Raw genomic sequence first — 18005 nt, 5'->3', positions numbered from 1 at the left:
TCAAATATTTGGGGAAATTAGGATTAAAAAAATAATAGAAGTCACAATGACTTTGCACTTCATTGCGTTACAAGCTGTTGCTACAATGCTAGTAGACCTTTGATCATTTAAAAAAAATCAGAAAACAGTTGTTTTAGTGGAGAACACAAAGGCTGTTATTGTGAGTGGCGGTTGATTTCGGAGGTCTTGTTCAGGGCCCTGGGGGCTCGTCAGTATATCCAAGGCCAGTCCCCTTACCATGTGACATCACATGCTTTCATGTGATACGCTGATCTGCTGCGAATCTGGAAAGCTTCCATTTGAAATTCCAATTTAATGGAATTTGTGCTGCAGAACAGAAAATTCAGTCAGCAGTGGTGTGAGGAGGTATGCAGCTACAGACAGCAGAACTCCAGTCAGGCTTGGAGCAGAAACAAGATGAGTGGAAGGAAACAATTTGGCCCAGTAACATTTGGTAAGATGAAAATGATTGTACACTGTTGAGGCGCGAGTCAAATATACATTTTTGTTCTTTTGAAATTAGACTTTTAATGTAGATTTCATTATTTCAGTGTCTCCTGTCTTCTTATGTATTCTTACATATAACCTATGTTGGTTTGGGCCAGAGCAACTGGAGAAATGTAAACACGTAAAAGTAAAAACTGTTCCTGGGGCACGTCTTGAATTCATGTTGACAAATTTGTGTTGAACTGTGTAATTGGGATTGTCCTGTAAAGGGTGGGTGTTTGCGTGTGTGAGTGTGTCGATCTGTGAATTGGGAGAGGTGGGAATTGTGTGTCTTCTTTTGAGAGATGCAGTTCACTCTCAGCGATGTTCAGAGGACTATGTGGTTATAGCAGACAGAAGCATTCTGGCTTGGAGGCGCTCTATGAATGCTTGTCATAAGGATAAGTCGTATTCTAACAACACAAGTCTAGATTTCAAGCTTTGATTTGACAACCTGATTATTTAGGTTTCACAATGATATTGCTGAGGCTTTTTAGCGGAGCTGGCTTTGGCTTTTTTGCTCTGTCATCTCACTGTGCTTGTGTTGTGTTACCCACTTGGTTGTGGTATGCAAGCATCTCCAGTGAACTGACCTTAACACAACAATTACTCCTCTACTTTGTCACACTGTGTCGTCTATTACCGATAAAGTCTTGAGTCGACTTAAGCATGCTTGTCTTTAAACTCCAGTTTTCATATTAAATAAATTGCATACACTGTCTTCTCAACCTACTGTGTACTAGTACTTTTTTCCCCTTAGCACTTAAACAGAATAGACAAAACAAGTGATGTAGTAAATCAGTATCTGCTATGTCTAAATTCTTAATATGATTCATCACAGCAGGAGTGTGATTATGTTTTATTTGGACCCTACTGGTTTTCCTTAAAGTTACATCAGTAATCCTGGTTTTATTTTCCTCAAATGAATAGAAACCTCATAAATCTATTTTGAGTGTGAAAGAATTCCATTGTACCTCAGGTGTGTGATGTCGTGTGTCTTCTGTTGTAGCTCAGATATGAGTGGGGCCAGTAACACTCTGGCGAGGGAGTTCCTGACTGATGTACATCAACTATGCAGTGCGGTGGCTCAGAGAGCAGAGGCACGGGAGGAAGACGAGGAGGAGAGTCACATGGTGGCACTGGGGGAGTACCTGGTCAGGGGACGTGGCTTCCTGCTGCTCAGCACCCTTGACTCAATTATTGACCAGGTAAGGAAAAGCTAAGTGCATCTATCTTATCTGCTGAAGCTAAATCACACTTTATGTGGCTTTTCAATTGTGGTACTGGAAACTGAAGTTGCAGCTGAGATCTTTACTTCCAGAGCAACGCTATTAAGCTCTACTGTATACTGTAGGTTAGGAGCAAATAATCCCTGCCTCCGGGATCCTTTTCATAAAATCTGTTTCTGAGTTTCAGATCAGAGCTGAGGGACAACACTGCCAAAAATCACATGATGCACAAACTTGCAAATCTGTGAAAAGTGTGCACCAGTTTTCAGATCACCATTTACAAGGTTGAAAACCTGGAAAACAAACTGATGCACTGAACACTGACAAATTTGAAACTCTGAAAAGGTGTTGTCACTGTTAAGAGAGCTGCAGTTTTGAAGAAGAAAAACTTAAATACAAAATAATGTTTATTTATGTAATAATGTCATGCAAGAACTTTTCAAATAATATTTCAAGCGAGTTTCAACCTCACAATGTCTTTTTTCCAGTTTCTCAATATGATTTGATCTTTATCCCATAAAGTTGAAGACTACCGCTGTTTTGTTTTCAACAGATTGTTCAGTGAGAAGTGCAGGGAAGAGGTAACATCACTCATTGTTTTCAATGAGAAGTGAAATCCTGAACTGAACAAAGTAATATCCACACTGAGCCATGGGCCGCTGCTATTACTTTCAAACCATGCCTCACATTTGTTAATTAATCAATATAAACCGGCCTTTATAACCTGCTGCGACTAATCAAAAGGAAATTGCAGACAGTGTTTGCAATAGAGATAAAATATAACGAACACACATCATAAATGCAATGAAGATTATGCAAACATCAGACAGACACCAGCTGGTGAGATTAAAAGGGTATTTAATGAGCACAGTGTAGTAAAACCCCTTAATGAAAAGTAGGTTATGCACTTATAAGACTTAAAGGATTATTCATATTTTTTTAAACAAATGCCTGTTTTCATTTACAGACACTTGAGCATTATTATATTTAAACATGTTCAATATTAAAGCTCAACATTATGTTCAATATTAATGCTCAACATTATGTGCAATATCACTCTTTCGTTGTCATTAAGGTTTGTGCAATACTACAATATAATATCCATTATTATCATGTATAGTATTATAATAACCTCATGTGCAATACTTACTTCTCACTTGTCATTTCTAGTGCTACTTATTATATTCCTATTTCAGTCTAGTTTTTAGTTTATTCTTTTATATTTTTGTAACTTATTTGTGTTGTTATGTATTTAGGCTCTGGTCCTCTCTTACTCCCCCTTCCACTTGATATTTTCATACTTCACTTCTTTTTTTAATACTATTACATTATTCTTTTTTATTGTAACTTTGGAGCAAAATCTGGCACAAGACTTTCCTTCAGGATTTATAAAATTCTTACTTTATAGCACCACATGGAAAATGTTGTGTATATATATCTTTTTTCCGAGGCAACTCATGCTCCCTCTATACCTCTGTGCCTGTTGTAACTACAATTTGCAGGGTGACTATTTTTAAGAAGAAATAGGCTTTACCGTGGTCACATGATTGATTGTAGAAGGTTATGCTGCTGCTGCTGCACACAAGATGTTGATGTTGATTATTTTTCCTGTATTTTTATCATCCAATGCACCAAATGTGTCAGTGCTACTCTCCTTCAAAATGGATCTTACAGATATGGTTTGGACAGTATTGTACCTCGAAGGGAAATGGTGTCCACTTTTAAACACTTTGTCGTGCTCTGACGGAGCCCAGTGTTTCCTCTGCTTACACGCTGATGTCTGCGGACTTCACAAGAAGAGACTGGGCTGCAGCACACAGTCTATTTACTGTACATATTGATCTGATCTGTGTTTTTAGGTCAACTATCAAGTTATGAATTAATGGGCTTACACATCACAAGTGGAGCACTGCACATGAAAGGGTGAAAGCAGCACAAAGTGGAAAACAATCGGACTTCTCAGTGTTTGGGTTTGGCGTCTTCCTCAGGTTCCCTTTGACATTCTTGTTGCAGCTGCTGAGTCAGACTCAAGAGTCAAGCTGCATAAAACTGTGTCATGATTTTATGAGATGTTAACAGCAACATCAGTGGGTAAACTAGCTATTCAGAGGACTACAGTGTGTCATGGCTGTTGAGGTGGGCTGATGATGCGAGAACGGCATTTGGACAAAAAATGATCTGCCATTGTCAGCTTTTGATGTAATAAAATGACCGATATGTTTTTAAAAGGCTTTGGAAAGAAAGCTGGGATCCTGAGCTCAGTTGTCTTCACGTCCAACTGTGTATTTTCCTAACCAATGACATGCTGACTTGGAGTAACAATGCATTATGACTTGAAATAATACAAAGTGACCCTGTGTGTCAGCGTCGCTGTGTCCTCATATTGTTAGACAACTTCACACACACACACACACACACACACACACACACACACACACACACACACACACACACACACACACACACACACACACACACACACACACACACACACACACACACACACACACACACACACACACACACACACACACACACACACACACACACACACACACACACTTGCCATAGTTTTCCATTCAGTTTAATGCATTATGTGTGTGTGTGTTATAACATCTCCGACTCATGTGTGTCAGCTGTGGCCTGAATGGAGTAAAGCCTGTAATGACAATTGGGGCCAGACACTATAAAGAATTTTTATTTGCGGTTTAGGTTAATTGATCTAGAATAATATGAAATTATAAATCCGTTTTCAGAATTCAGAAGAAAAAGAGAAAATATATTTTTGTCTTAGTTTTGCTCCATTATGCTATTAAATAAATAAATATTTCTGACATTTTTAAGAAGCCACATGTCTTTTTGTAATGATGGCACGTCTCTTATTTATTAGATTTGTAAAGTAATTTTCTAATGTAACCCTGATTCCTACAGGCATGTTAAAACTCATGACACAGCACGTCAAAACATATGATTTACTTTTTTAATTAACTCCACAAAGGAGGTTATGTTTTCACTTGTGTTGGTTTATTTGTTGGCAGCATTACACAAATACTACAAAACCTATTTCCACCAAACTTGGTTGAGGGATAGGGCCTGAGCCTATAAACTTGGGTGCAGATCCAGGAACTTCTCTGTCAGTGTAACATTTTCAATAATTTGTCAGAGCATAATGCACAGATCTTGATTAAAAAGATCTGTGCATTATGAGAAGGGCATTTTTAGGGAACTGATATTTATCAGTGTTTACAATTTGGTGGTGATCCATATCTTCAGGTTTCTTAAAATCATTTGTTCTACAATTGTTTATTGTTGTTAAACTGCAGCCTTTGTAGTTTCTAATCTTTTTAATCTTTTTTAATCTTTCTAATGATGGAGTGAAAGTGATTAAACCAGAGCAAGCTGATTATTTTTTAATTCACACATGAAGGAGTAGGTTGATTGTTTTTAATTAACACATGAAGGAAGTGGTTCTCTCCCTGCTGTGAGTTATGCACTGAATAGATCCCCCGGCTCTAAGAAGTAATGTTGTCATGTAGGTGCCACATTGCTCATTAACGCACATGCGCAGAACGCTAACTAACTCGCTAGCTAACTGCATACAAATATATAACAAGCTCCTGGGCAGAAGTTTGGTTTAGAAAGTGAGTTAGTAAATCAAGATACAAAGCAAATCAAGTGTGTGATTTGTCTTGGCAGAAAGTGGTAAAACCACGAAATGGCATTTTTTTTTAAATATGGACAAAAGTGTATCCCGGTGGGAGGGTCTTAATGTGACATTGGAGTGTGAGGAAGAGGGGCAAGAAGGCATTCTAGGTAACCCCACTGTGTTATTTTGTATTTGTCCTCTCAGGAGCTGACCTGTCGAGAGGAGCTGCTCACTTTGCTGCTGTCTCTTCTGCCGCTGGTCTGGAAGATCCCTGTTCAGGAGGAAAAGGCCCCAGGTGATTGCACACAAATACTTACTTGGTTACTACTTTATGTTAACTTTAAAAGCACATACCTCTCGCTGTCCTGATGCAATGGCATGTGACTACTTCTTATTCAAGCTCTGTAACTTACATTTTCAATTCACACACTCTATTTAATGAGTGTAAAATATGCATTAATCTGTACAAAAGAACAGAAATGCAGACTTCCTTTGTTCTGTAGTTTCCTCTATTTGTTTCATCTTCCATCTTTTCCATAAATCTTAACCAGTTATTGCCGTCAGTTATCAGCAGTGTTTTAGCTTTAGGTTTGGTCAGTTTATGTGAAAGCAATGGGATTTGTGCACATTGCCTTCTGCTGTAAAAATGTCTCCTAAAATTCTATATTATATATATATATATATATATAGAGATTTTAACTAACCACCGCTAACTGTGCACTGTACTCAATTTGAGATAGATGAATCTCTTGAGCCAATTTCTCCTGTATAGTAGATCTTAGCATTGCATCACATAAACAGTCGGACAAGAGGAGAAGACATGTGGTTGCAGAAGCCTGTGACCTCAGGATGACACTGATACTTAGTACAGGGCTGTTGATCCTCTCTAACATGGACCCTAGACATTTTTACTTTAATTAATTTTTTCTCACTGAAGATGTTAAACACACTGGAGAGGCCATGGCTGCTGTAATGCAGCAGAGCTTTATGATCCTCATCTTTTACTCTAAAGACAAATGGTATTTTTGGAGTACAAAATCCAGTGTTTTTCAGCATAGTGCTTAGAAATTAGATTCTCGCATAAAAAAAAATATATATATATATTACTTAAATATATAATTTAGGGTCTTGAAGCACATTTGGTACTGTATGTTTATATGTCTGTCCAGAATTATATTGACAGATGTTTGTGTGTGGACAGATTTCACGCTGCCGTCCCTACTGGAGGTATTCCTCGGCCGGGAGGTGAAGGCCGTCCCTCTCAAGGCAGGACAGAAGGCTGCGACAGATGAGCAGAACTCTGGGAAGAGGTCCCGCGTTGGCAGCGGAACCTGGAAGTCAAGGAGGTCGCACCGAGCAGCACAGAGGTACTCTGTAAAGGATGCTCGCAAGTCCCAGGTTTCTACCTCAGATTCAGAAGCGAACTCTGAAGACAAAGCAGGTGCAGGTGGTGCGAGGAGTCGAAGATCACACAGTTCCACGATCAGGTTAAGCTGTCAGCATCATCGTTCGGAGGCCTCGCAGTTCGCATCCACTACCAGCACCACCACAGAAATCATGAGTGCACCATACCCACATCCTCGACCGCCTGGGTCCCAGACAGTGGACACTGAAACCCTGACAGACCCAGCTGCAATATCAATATTTAACCGCATGGAAAACTCACCGTTTGATCTCTGTCATGTGTTGCTTTCCTTGTTGGAGAAGGTGTGTAAGTTTGACATGAACATCAACCACAACCCTGGCCTGGCGGTCAGTGTTGTTCCGACTCTCACTGAGATCCTTACTGAGTTTGGTGACTGTGGTCCAGGAGGTGGCAGTGGAACCGGGGCGGAGGAGCTTGCTGGAGGCTGGACCGAAGAGCCCATTGCCTTGGTCCAGAGGATGCTACTACGCACCATCTTGCACCTGATGTCAGTTGATGTGAGTCAGAGTGAAACCCTTCCAGACAGCCTGAGACGCAGCCTGACAGACCTGCTACGAGCCACCCTCAAAATCCGAAGCTGCTTGGACAGACAGACCAACCCCTTTGCACCTAGGCCCAAGAAAACCTTGCAGGAGGTCCAGGATGACTTTTCATTCTCCCGCTATCGTCACAGGGCTTTACTGCTGCCAGAGCTTCTAGAGGGAGTACTGCAAGTGCTGCTGGGTTGCCTGCAGGCTTCCACACCCAACCCCTTCTTCTTTAGCCAGGCACTGGAGCTTATCCATGAATTTGTCCAGCGCCGGGGACTAGAGCTGTTTGAGGCCACCGTGTTGCGGCTGGAGGGGCTAGGCAGGGCGAGGGATTCTGAAGTAGGAGGTGAGGCTTCTGAGAGGCTAAAAGGTCTGATTGCAGGGGTCTTCAAGATCATAAGTGCCATCAAGAAGGCAAAGTCAGAGCAGCTGCATCAGTCTGTGTGTGCCCGACGCCGCCATCGTCGCTGTGAATATTCACACTTCCTACACCACCACAGAGACCTGTCAGGTTTGCCCGTCTCTGCTTTCAAGCAGGCAGCTAGACGCAACCCCTTTGAAGAGGATATAGATGGCAAGGAAGAGATGGAGGGGGACGCAGTGCGCTACCCTGAGCGGTGCTGCTGCTTGGCTGCCTGTGCTCACCAATGTTTGCGGCTCTTGCAGCGCCTCTCCCCTAGTGGACCAGCTGTACTTCAGGTGCTTGCTGGGGTGCAGGCTGTTGGAATATGCTGCTGTATGGACCCCCGCTCAGTTGTAGGACCCCTGCTGCATGCCTTCCAAGCTCACGGTCTGCGTAGTTACCAGTCTCATGTTCTCAGTGTGCTGAGTAGACTGATCCTAGACCAGCTTGGCGGGGGACAGCCCTCAGAGAAAGCCAAACTGGCTTCCTGTAACATCTGCACTCTGGACAGCAGTCAGCTGCCAGGCCTGGAGGAAACGCTGCAGCATGGGGAACCTTCAGCAGTTTCTACCAGTCTGTGCTACCGCTCCCAAGGTATTCTGCCAAGTGGAGGGGGGGCAGAGGACATGTTGTGGAAGTGGGACGCCCTCGAGGCCTATCAGGAGCTAGTGTTTGGTGATGACTGGCAGTTGAGTCAGCAGATAGCTGGCCATGTTTGCCACCTGACCTTGCGGGGCAATGCTATTGTGCAGTGGCAGCTCTACACACACATCTTCAACCCTGTGCTTCAGAGAGGAGTGGAGCTAGCTCACCATGCCCAACAGCTGGGAGTTTCCACTGTGTGTACTCAGGTCTGCAGCTATCATACGCAGTGTCTGCCTGTGGAGGTGTTGCTCATATACCTGCAAACGTTACCTGCCCTCCTCAAATCAAGGTGAGCTGTTTACATCAGTTTTTTTTTTGTCTTTTCACTTGATCATCTGTCTTTTTCAGTGGTTGTATTAGTCTGGGTTTTCTCAATACTATCGGACTTCATTTTAAGGTTGTGCCTTAAAAGATTTAAAATCTTTAGGCATAAACATATGTAGCTACAAAGTGTCCAATAATTATTAAAGTTCTTTGGTTTGTAAACATGCAGAATCATCAATACCAATCTGGGTTAACACTTTTGAAATAGGGGAGAAACAAATATAATTTACTAGCTCAGAGTAAGAAACCTGAGCCACTTGAACATTGTTGGTCATTAGATCTTTCTCTCCATGTCTTGGCTAATTGATACTAATCAATAATTTATCAGAGCATTCTAGCGTGAGTGCTAGATGGAGGATTGTTGACCGTTTATATAACACTGTTATGAGCAGAGCAGCCACACAGAAGAAGGTGCTTGCAGTGTTTTTTCTGGACACGTTTGACAAACATACATTTGGCATGTTTAGGTTGTATCTCAGCACCTGCTTGATGTATAACCTTTAAACTAATTAATTACAGTGTAAAAATTAAAAAATGTTAGATACAAGATAATCTAAAAGCATCTCTTCATCATCTTTCACTGCTCTCACAGCTTTCTGCATAACAGAACTCCACAGCATTAAATATGCAGGCTAATGGATAGTCATCCTGATGGACTTGCTCACCACTAATGAAAAGAGGAAATGTTCTGAAAAAGCTAAATCAACCAACTCTTCATTAATTTAGAGGAAGACTGGAGAAAGGGTTTGAATAAGAGAAATACAAATCGGCTAGTTAATTATCTATGTAATTTCATGCTTTTCGCGCCAAGCCTCAAACAAACATCTGTTTCAGTTCCTTATCACACTGTGTAGACAATTTCAGTCATGTTTAATGTCGGCACATCTCTTGAGGGTTTTGTTTGGTTTTATCCAATGTTGATTTAACCTCCACTGAGAGCTGATGTATTATTCTTTTAAAATTATTTATAAAGGCCTCAGTTGTGTGCGTGTGTGTACCAGTTTTAAACACATTTTAAAAGGGTAAAATAGAAGCTTTCTTATTGACTAAACATTAACATTCAGATAACTTTAACACAATGTGATAGATAGATGTATCTATGTATCTATGTATATATTATGTATCTCACTAGAATAAACACAGTCACATTCTGGGAACGTTGGCAGTGCTATCATGTGGTGCCCTTCACATTTAATTTATTATGTTAAGAAAAGTTTACTAATTTATTTAAAGGTTTTCACATCTACCTTTTTTATTCTATGTGTGTAGTGTTTTATGTTATTGTTTTTCTTTATTTAGTTTCTAACAGTTTTTTTTATTTTGTTACAGGGTTATTAGAGACCTTTTCATCAGTTGTAACGGGCTTAATCAGGTGACAGAGCTCGTCTACCTTGACCAGACACGCTCTTTGGCTTTGAAGGTGTTTGAGATTCTGATCATTGGAATCGGACACCAGCCGGCTTACGGGGTGCTTCAGGAGGTGGAGGGTGCTGATACCGATGAAACAGAGGCTGTCTTGAGCCTTGCTGAGGAACTGGGGTCCCGAGGGGCTGGAGAGGGCCCGCAGAGCCTAAGCAAGTTCTACGAAGGCTTAAAGGAGGCATATCCACGTCACAAAAGTCGGAGCGGGCAAGGTCGTGGACCAGGCCGCAGCCGAGCAGAGACGCACCTCCACGTTATCAACCTCTTCCTGTGTGTGGCCTTCCTCTGTGTCAGCAAAGAGGCTGATTCTGACCGGGACTCGGCTAATGACTCTGAGGACACCTCAGGTTATGATAGTACAGCCAGCGAACCTCTTGGCGGGAGGCTGCCTTACCTGTCCCCAGATAGTGTAGCTCTGCCCTCCAAAGAGCAGGTGCGACGTGCAGCAGATGTCTGGTCAGTGTGTCGGTGGATCTACCTGGCCAGTCCCTTGTTCCAGAGGCAGTTCTTCAGGCTAGGTGGACTGGATGTCTGCCTGCGTCTAATGGCCATGGTTATCCAAAAACTTTCCTGTAAGACCAAGGATGGGAAAGCGAAGAAGAAGAGGGAGGGCAAGGGCAAAGGCAGCCCTGAGTCCACTGTGCCGGTCACACTGGAGGAGACTACATATGATTCAGCCGACACCCTCTGCCCTGGTCAGGGTGAGGGAAAGACCAAAGATCCTGCAAAGAAATTTGAGGAGGAGTGGCAGCTTCAAAGTATTCGTCTGCTTGAGGCTCTGCTGGCTATCTGTCTGCACAGCTCTAACTCAGCCCTGCAGAGGATAGAGCCGGAACTTTCTTATCAGGTATGTCACTTCATATCACACTGATCAGCTAATCCCTAAACACATAAACCAGAAATTGACACTTTTACCCTGGACTTAGTTAAACTATTACATTTCTTTGATTCTGTAGCTCCAGTCAGTGGAAGAAACCCTGTTTGAGGTGAGAGACCAGCTCTCTCGCTCAGGGGTGGTGAACTCTGACCTTGCTGTACCTCTGTTTGACTCTCTCCTGAGAGTGGCTTTGGCTGAGGTGTCATCCTGTCCTGATCCCCCTGAGGAAAAGCCAGACAGGGTGAGTCCTGCCTCGGGAAAACCTGTGAGTGTTACATGCACCTTTTATTTTTTGAACGTTATTTGAGCTACTCATGTATCAAGACAAGAGGCTAGTCAGGTATCAGACACTCAATTCCACTGTACAAAGGTGCCATTGATGTTCATCACAGTATAAAGGTTGGTAAAATTTAGTATAGTAGTAACCTTGATCAAATTAAGCAAATGTTTGAATAAATTCTGAATGTTAACACCTCAGTTTGTTGTAACCCAGTCACATTATCAATAAATAACCTGAGGTAAATAGGTCTTTTGGTTTCTTGATCTTCATGCAACCTCACCCTAGCAACACCCCCAGGGTTGATCAGGCCAATGCTTTATGACCATAAATGCCCTTTTAGCCTCCTCCAAGATGTTCTTGGTGGCTTTGCTCATCTGCTGTCCTTCTATCCCACGGAGCTTGAGGGCTCTGTGTAGAGACTGGCCCAAACCCTTCTTCCACTGATTTGCATCTCGTTCTTTATCCATTGCCAGGATCTTGTTCAAGCAGCTCCATGTGCTTGACTCTTTTCCCTTCCATAACCTCCTCTATCTTCTCAGGGGACAATTATGTCCACAAGGATAACTTTTTTTGTTGTCTCCGATGTCAGTACAATTTCCAAAAGAAGGGTGGTGGTAGTAATGTACTTTGGAAATTTAAGATACACACCAGAGTCGACCAGGAGCTTCCAGTCCTTAAAGGTCTGGTGCTGCAGGGTGTGGCTGCAGTTTCTCCCCTGGCTTGATAAAGGTAATGGGCTGCCTAGTTAGATGCCACTTTTTGCTGTCCTGGATCCCTTTACAGATGGAGTCCTCTACCACCCTTAGAACCTGGTCACGGTGCCAGTGATATCACCCCTTGACAAAGGCCTTTGTGTCTATGCACTCCAGGGATACTTTTTTCAAACGAAGCCACTGGTGTCTCTGTGAGGCTCCACAGATTGACTGGATGAGGACTTTTTTCCGAAGCGTTTCTGCTCTCCAGAGGTCTATTTAGGTAAATTTACAGTCGGTGGCCTCCACCCATCTGGTCCACGCTTGCTCAAGCTTACCACCTTGATGACCGAATCCTCCTCCACCTCTTTTGTCACTTTTTCCTGGAGAAGCAGGCATCTCTGTCACCCTCTGGCCTTGCCAATACTGATCTTGCTGTAGGTTCCTGAATACACAGGGCCAAAAAAGATTTTATGATTCAACTAAACTTCTATCCTTTTCACTGTATCCTTAGTCCCCCACTTCCTTACCATCTGAACTATGAGGCCAGGTGTTGAGACTCTGTGTGTGTCCTAGTAGAGTATCTCCTTTCTGGCTCTGGAGACCTTAAACATATTTTTAAAATATATATTTAATTGACAGTTGATTTTATTACTTGTTTCCCAGAAGAATGAAGAAAACAGTGGTCAGTTACCTGCTGCTTCTATGGCGGAAAAGTAGTTGAACACCTGAGCAAAATATTAAGAGCAGTAGTGTTTATTTACCCCTGATGTATGACAAAACTGCCAACGAAAACAATGATAGCCATTGTTCATAGCTCAAGTATGACCTCATATTTAAACCCAAAGAGGTCCTTGGGTATAGTTGGATTTTTAGCATTTTCATGGTAGTGTTACTTGTTAAGTCTTGTTCAAACATACAAAAGGTAAATCCGTTGTAACATTCACACATGTTGACAATTTCTCACTACAATGATTAGTCTGAAAGAAAGTCCTTAAGTCACAGAAACTCCTTCCTCCTTCACAGACTTCATTATTGAGAGACTTTCAGGACCGTATATGGTTAAGAGCAGATATGTAACTGCTTTTGTTTGTTCCGTTAAGTGAGATGAACACCGAAAAAAAAAAAATACAAAGCTAAGATTTGTAATTTCATTTGTAATCTGGATGTCCTCACTGAAAAGACTCACAACCTGGTACAGGTTACCTCCTAACTCACAACCTTATTTTCCACAAGTCTTAAAATGCCTGTCTGACTAAGCCTGTTCCAACACAGGAGGATTTAGATTTTTATATAATAGATTTAGCCATTTCTTAAGAGCTTAGTTCTTTCTAGGCAAGCTCAGCAGTGTGATGATCACTAACCAATGCAAAGTGTGCTTTTGAAAGAAATATAAATTGTTTTGAAAGAAATAGAGGTATGTATGACAGTAAACCTCCTGTTTGAAACAGAAAAGGTTAGAGTTTGACTCTGTGTGGTTGTGTGGTTCATCAAGTAACTGGGCTGTGCGACTGCTCCTCAAGTCAGCTGCTATTTGTCTTATGACCAAAATCTTGTACTTTCTTTCCTTTTCCACATCAATTGAACACAATTTATTAGCGATTTATTCACTTCAGTGTTTGTTGTTCTTAGTATTTTTAACATTACATGCTTGGTCGATGAGTTTTTCTTTTTTTTTAAAAAAAAGATAAGATTGGGTAAGAGGTTGTGAAATGTTTTTTATCTTGCCAACTGCTTGACAGTTGACCAGGCAATGATCTTGACTTATTTGTATTTGGACTGTGCTGGGACTGAAATTCAGGATTTTGTCGTCTTGCTTGTCCTCCCCCTTCCTCTCTGTCTTTCTCTCTCTCACTCCTTATCACTTCTTCTTTTTCACTCTCTTTCTGTCAGAAGCTCCAGGTGTTGGCAGAGGGGGCAGCTCCAGCAGACGATCTCTCCGAGGAGGTGGACGAGGTGCAGAGCTGCGGCGTTAAGCCCCCAGGGGAGGAGGAGGGCTACGACGCCGACAGCGAAAGTAACCCTGAGGACATGGCCAAGCAGGAAGAGGGTAGGTCCACTCTTATTGCCACACCATGCACACACACACTGCACACCGTCATCGCTACAAATAATAGTAGCTTAGACAAGTTTAACATCATTTGCTTTGTTTGCTTTAAGTCTTATCTCTGGATAGTTACATAGTACTACTGCTCCTCCTCGTCTACCATTTGTTTTTTTTGTTGGTGATAAATGTCAAGAGATCCTGATGGATTGAGAGGTCATGTTTTGGATTCAGCCTCTGGCCTTGGGAAACCATATTCCTTACATTATGACTCGATAATTCAGTTCATATTTTGCATTATTGCATTCATTTAGAAGGTTTTATTTTTGATATCACCACAGTTTTTCAGTCATTTGCTGTGTAAGTGCAGGTAAGGGCTTTTAGTGTCATGTAATAAACCACATCTTCCTTTGACAGGCTGCTGACCATATTGTGGCGAGTTGTTGTTGCGAACATATGACATGGCAGAAACTCGGCTGCATGCTTTTCTTCCCCCTCACAACAGCCTCTTGTGTCAGCTCTGCCTCTGCACTCTGGTGTTGCAGGTTACGAACGTGGCCTGATTATACCCCTTTTACTTTTTCATCCCCCTCAGTCATTTTTTTACGTTTTACAACTGCGGGGCAACTTCACTCTGTGGCCTCATGAGCTAGAGATTGTGACTCAAAGTGACCATCAAATAGAGAACATTTCCTGGAAGTCTCTTACGTCATGGAAAATGGTGAATGTTTAACACTGACCTTATGCTAGACAAATACATGAATTAACTCCAACCAATGCAGTAACAGTGCAAATCAATCAGCTTATCTCATTGAACAATCTGGTTCAATCTGAAATACATGCTTCCACCCCAGGTTTTCTCTTTATTTCCAAATTAAGATTTTCTGGTTCTATTAGCAGCTGCCTTCTCACAATCCCTCTGAATGACATAACTTACATTACATTCAAGCTTTTGTAAAGTCTCTTATGCAACCTATGAGATTAAGTTGATTTAAATGTTTTCTAATTAAATATTGCATTTATTTTCCAAAATTACTGCAAGAATGACTGTGAAATGCAAACTTTAATTAAATTAATTAAATTGATCCTCAGACCAAACAATAGCATTGAAACCTCCCACAAAACTCTTTAAAGGGAGATGGGGGCGATAGCTAGAATATGCCCTGTTAGCTTGTATTTACTGAAAGCTGTATGTACAGTATCTGGGTGTGCTAGTGTGTTAGACTGAGGCAACCTGTGTAGTTGGGAGAGAGAGCGAGAGAGCAAGCAAATTAATAAAAGGAGTTACCAGAAGCCGCAAGGGAGCCTGCTGGGCTGCTCTCCTGTAAATCATGAGGGGACTTCCATGCTGCTCGGAGGCGGAGCACAGGATTGAGGGTAACTCATTTTTATGAGCTGCCTCCAAGATGGGAGCTTGGAGCTGAAGCAGAGGGAAGCCTGTGTATCATGAAGCTGTTTCACTAACGCTGCCCAGCAGGGGATGTTTCTATGTTAGCATGTGCCAGTCAGCTTGATTTCTAGAATCTCTCCATGTCCATGTGCGAGTCTCTTGTGATTCTTAATGTCTCCTGGTGTCTGTGATTGTTTTCTCAGGAGTCAAGGTGGAGCCCAGCGGGCTGCGGGAGTTTGCAGCGGTGGTGGACGGGCCCGGGCGTGGTGTTCTGCTCTTCCCCGAGATCTGTACAATGGAGCTGCAGCTTCTCGCAACTGGGTCCCCCGACTTGGAGGTTCTGAGTCATGTGTTTCACAGCTTGCTGGATGCAGTACACGCCGACCACCGCAATGCTGCCTTACTCTATGATCAGGTCGGACTGACCACTTCTTCCTCTTTAAGCCGCTCTTAACTGCCTCACAAGTTTATATTTGTCTTATTTTTCTCCTCAACTGTGCCATGACTGATACAACTAACTTCTTGTTCTGGTCGCACAGGGAGGAGTCAAAACCATTCTCTCTGGCTTTCACAACATCCTCAGCCAAACCGATCCCTCCTTCACAGGTTTGTTATTTCCCTTGTCTTATATTTGGCTTATCTGATCCTTTAGGATTTTGTTCATGTGTGACATCTTATGAAAAACAACGGATGACACTCAGTTTGCTCTGTTCCTTGGAGGTTTTTTAACTGGCTGCTGACATTTCAACTTTTCAAAAATTATGTTTATCTCTTTTTGCATTGTAGGATATTGTCATTTGCAACTTTGCATTGTATTTTTATTGTTGGTAAGCTTTTTTCAGCTTTTTGAGAGGTTCTCATTGATAAAACATTAAAAACAAAAAACAATTATTGGATTAGTTTGTACACAGTCCTCAATATTTTAGATTTTGATATACTGTATATACTCGTATTGTCTGTAGCCTTTTAGTTTTTAACTGATATTTTTAACTGATAACACGCAGTGGTGACGTTGTGTGTGTCTGTGGTGTGTGTCTGTGGTGTTGTTGTGCATGCCCAAGTGAGTGAAAACTGTTTATGTAATATGCTCTTCATTGGTCCATATTCAGATTGCCAGACTGTGCTAGTGGAGCTGCTGGTTGCCATGGTGAGCCAGCGAATCACAGCGGAGGAACTGGCCCTATTGATTCGCCTCTTCCTGGAGAAGACACCACCTACTGTAAATAGCAAACCCTATCAGTCATTCCACAATGTTCTTTTAGCTTGCATTCAGGGTGTTGACACCATTAGCTTATGTTCACAGCATGTGCACACTCAGGCTTGTCAAGAACAAGAACTTATTTGTTAGACATCATCTCAGACTTGCTCACTTCTCAACTTTTTAGAACACGCAATGCTCCCCTGGGTCCACATTTTTCTATATACAATTAACACCAGTGTGTGAGGAACAGATGTGTTGCCTCGACTTATTAACACAGTGTTTAATTGGAATCCGGCAGCAGACATTAATAACCTGTCAACAAGAAATGTTTTTCCAGAAGGAAAAAGAGAAGTTTATTTTTAACCATGTGAATGTAATGACATGTGACATGTGTGTTTTCCGTCTATGAAAATAAGACACCTCAAGGGCTGCAGTGGCCATTCAAGATTCTGCACTTTTTGTTTTGCTATCCAGGTTTTTCTGGTTTAGACACTGTGTATTCTGCTGTATTCTTCTGTTTTATTCATGGAAAATTTAGTTCTACCTTTTTAAGGCGTTGTTATTTTAATTGTCTCACACAAGCACAAGCATTAAAGCATTATACTGCACAGTAATGCGTGGAAATGAAATCAACTCTGCATATTTTTTCCTTTAACAAATCTAAAACTGATCAAATGCTCCTCTCATTGGTCATTCACTTTCTTTTATTGCCAGGAGATTTTACTGAAGGGCATCCTGCAAGTTGTTGAAGCCAATGTGAATATGGAACCTCTCCACTTCCTGACCTTTCCAATAATCCTTGGGGCTTCGACACAAGGAGGGGTGTCCCCCAGCTCCAGACAGAACGGTGCTGCTGGTGGCAAAAGTGTTGGTTTGCTCTGGAAGGGGAAACTCTCTCCTGGGCGCAGAGAGGGGGATGCCGAATACGGACCGAGCCATGTCCGTTCCTCTCCCTGGCACATCGCTCCTCTCCACTTGCCCTTAGTAGGGCAGAACTGCTGGCCCCACATGGCCAGTGGTTTCAGCGCCTCTATGTGGCTGTGGGTAGCAGAGCAGGAGGAGAAGGACAGGGACAAAGACAAGGGTGAGACACACACACTTTACCAAGAAGCTTGTTTGCCTGATGACCATAAAATTGAACTAGTTTTGAGATTCCTCTCTCATTGTTTTCCAGAAGAGAGTAACCCTCCTGCAGCTGAGTCGCTCCTGGGCTGCTCTCAGGCTGGGACAGGATTAGTAGAAGAAGGCCTCATTCATATTCTGTCCATGGGCTCTAAGGCACTGATGCTTCAAGTGTGGGCTGACTTCTCCACAGGCTCTCTAACATTCAGGTGAGCTCCAATGAAGACTGCAACCTCAAAGATGAGAGTTTTTAAGTATTCACAGTTCATTAACCTTTAAGTATCGTAA

The 18005-nt window shown here is 42.2% G+C and overlaps 1 protein-coding gene across 13 annotated transcripts in view; it reads left to right on the top strand.

Annotated features, from left to right (window-relative positions):
• lyst (lysosomal trafficking regulator) overlaps positions 1–18005 on the top strand; it is a 56979-nt gene that overhangs the window by 15306 nt on the left and 23668 nt on the right. For 7 of the 13 annotated variants that reach the window (XR_004616207.1, XR_004616206.1, XM_034608091.1 and 4 more), the window contains 10 exons: positions 1496–1694; positions 5566–5656; positions 6563–8654; positions 10019–10958; positions 11068–11253; positions 13854–14010; positions 15598–15809; positions 15934–16000; positions 16504–16613; positions 17310–17926. Coding sequence is in view for 11 of the 13 variants with exons in the window: in XM_034608091.1 (XP_034463982.1) it covers positions 1496–1694; positions 5566–5656; positions 6563–8654; positions 10019–10958; positions 11068–11253; positions 13854–14010; positions 15598–15809; positions 15934–16000; positions 16504–16613; positions 17310–17926 (4671 nt within the window). In the remaining 2 variants the exon portion in view is untranslated. The remainder of the gene's footprint in view (positions 1–1495; positions 1695–5565; positions 5657–6562; positions 8655–10018; positions 10959–11067; positions 11254–13853; positions 14011–15597; positions 15810–15933; positions 16001–16503; positions 16614–17309; positions 17927–18005) is intronic. The other 6 variants (XM_034608097.1, XM_034608096.1, XM_034608098.1 and 3 more) reach the window with 5 other exon arrangements.

The sequence above is a fragment of the Hippoglossus hippoglossus genome, chromosome 15, assembly GCF_009819705.1.
Source record: "Hippoglossus hippoglossus isolate fHipHip1 chromosome 15, fHipHip1.pri, whole genome shotgun sequence".
Lineage (NCBI taxonomy): Eukaryota > Metazoa > Chordata > Actinopteri > Pleuronectiformes > Pleuronectidae > Hippoglossus > Hippoglossus hippoglossus.
This window is presented reverse-complemented; position numbering and strand designations above follow the sequence as displayed.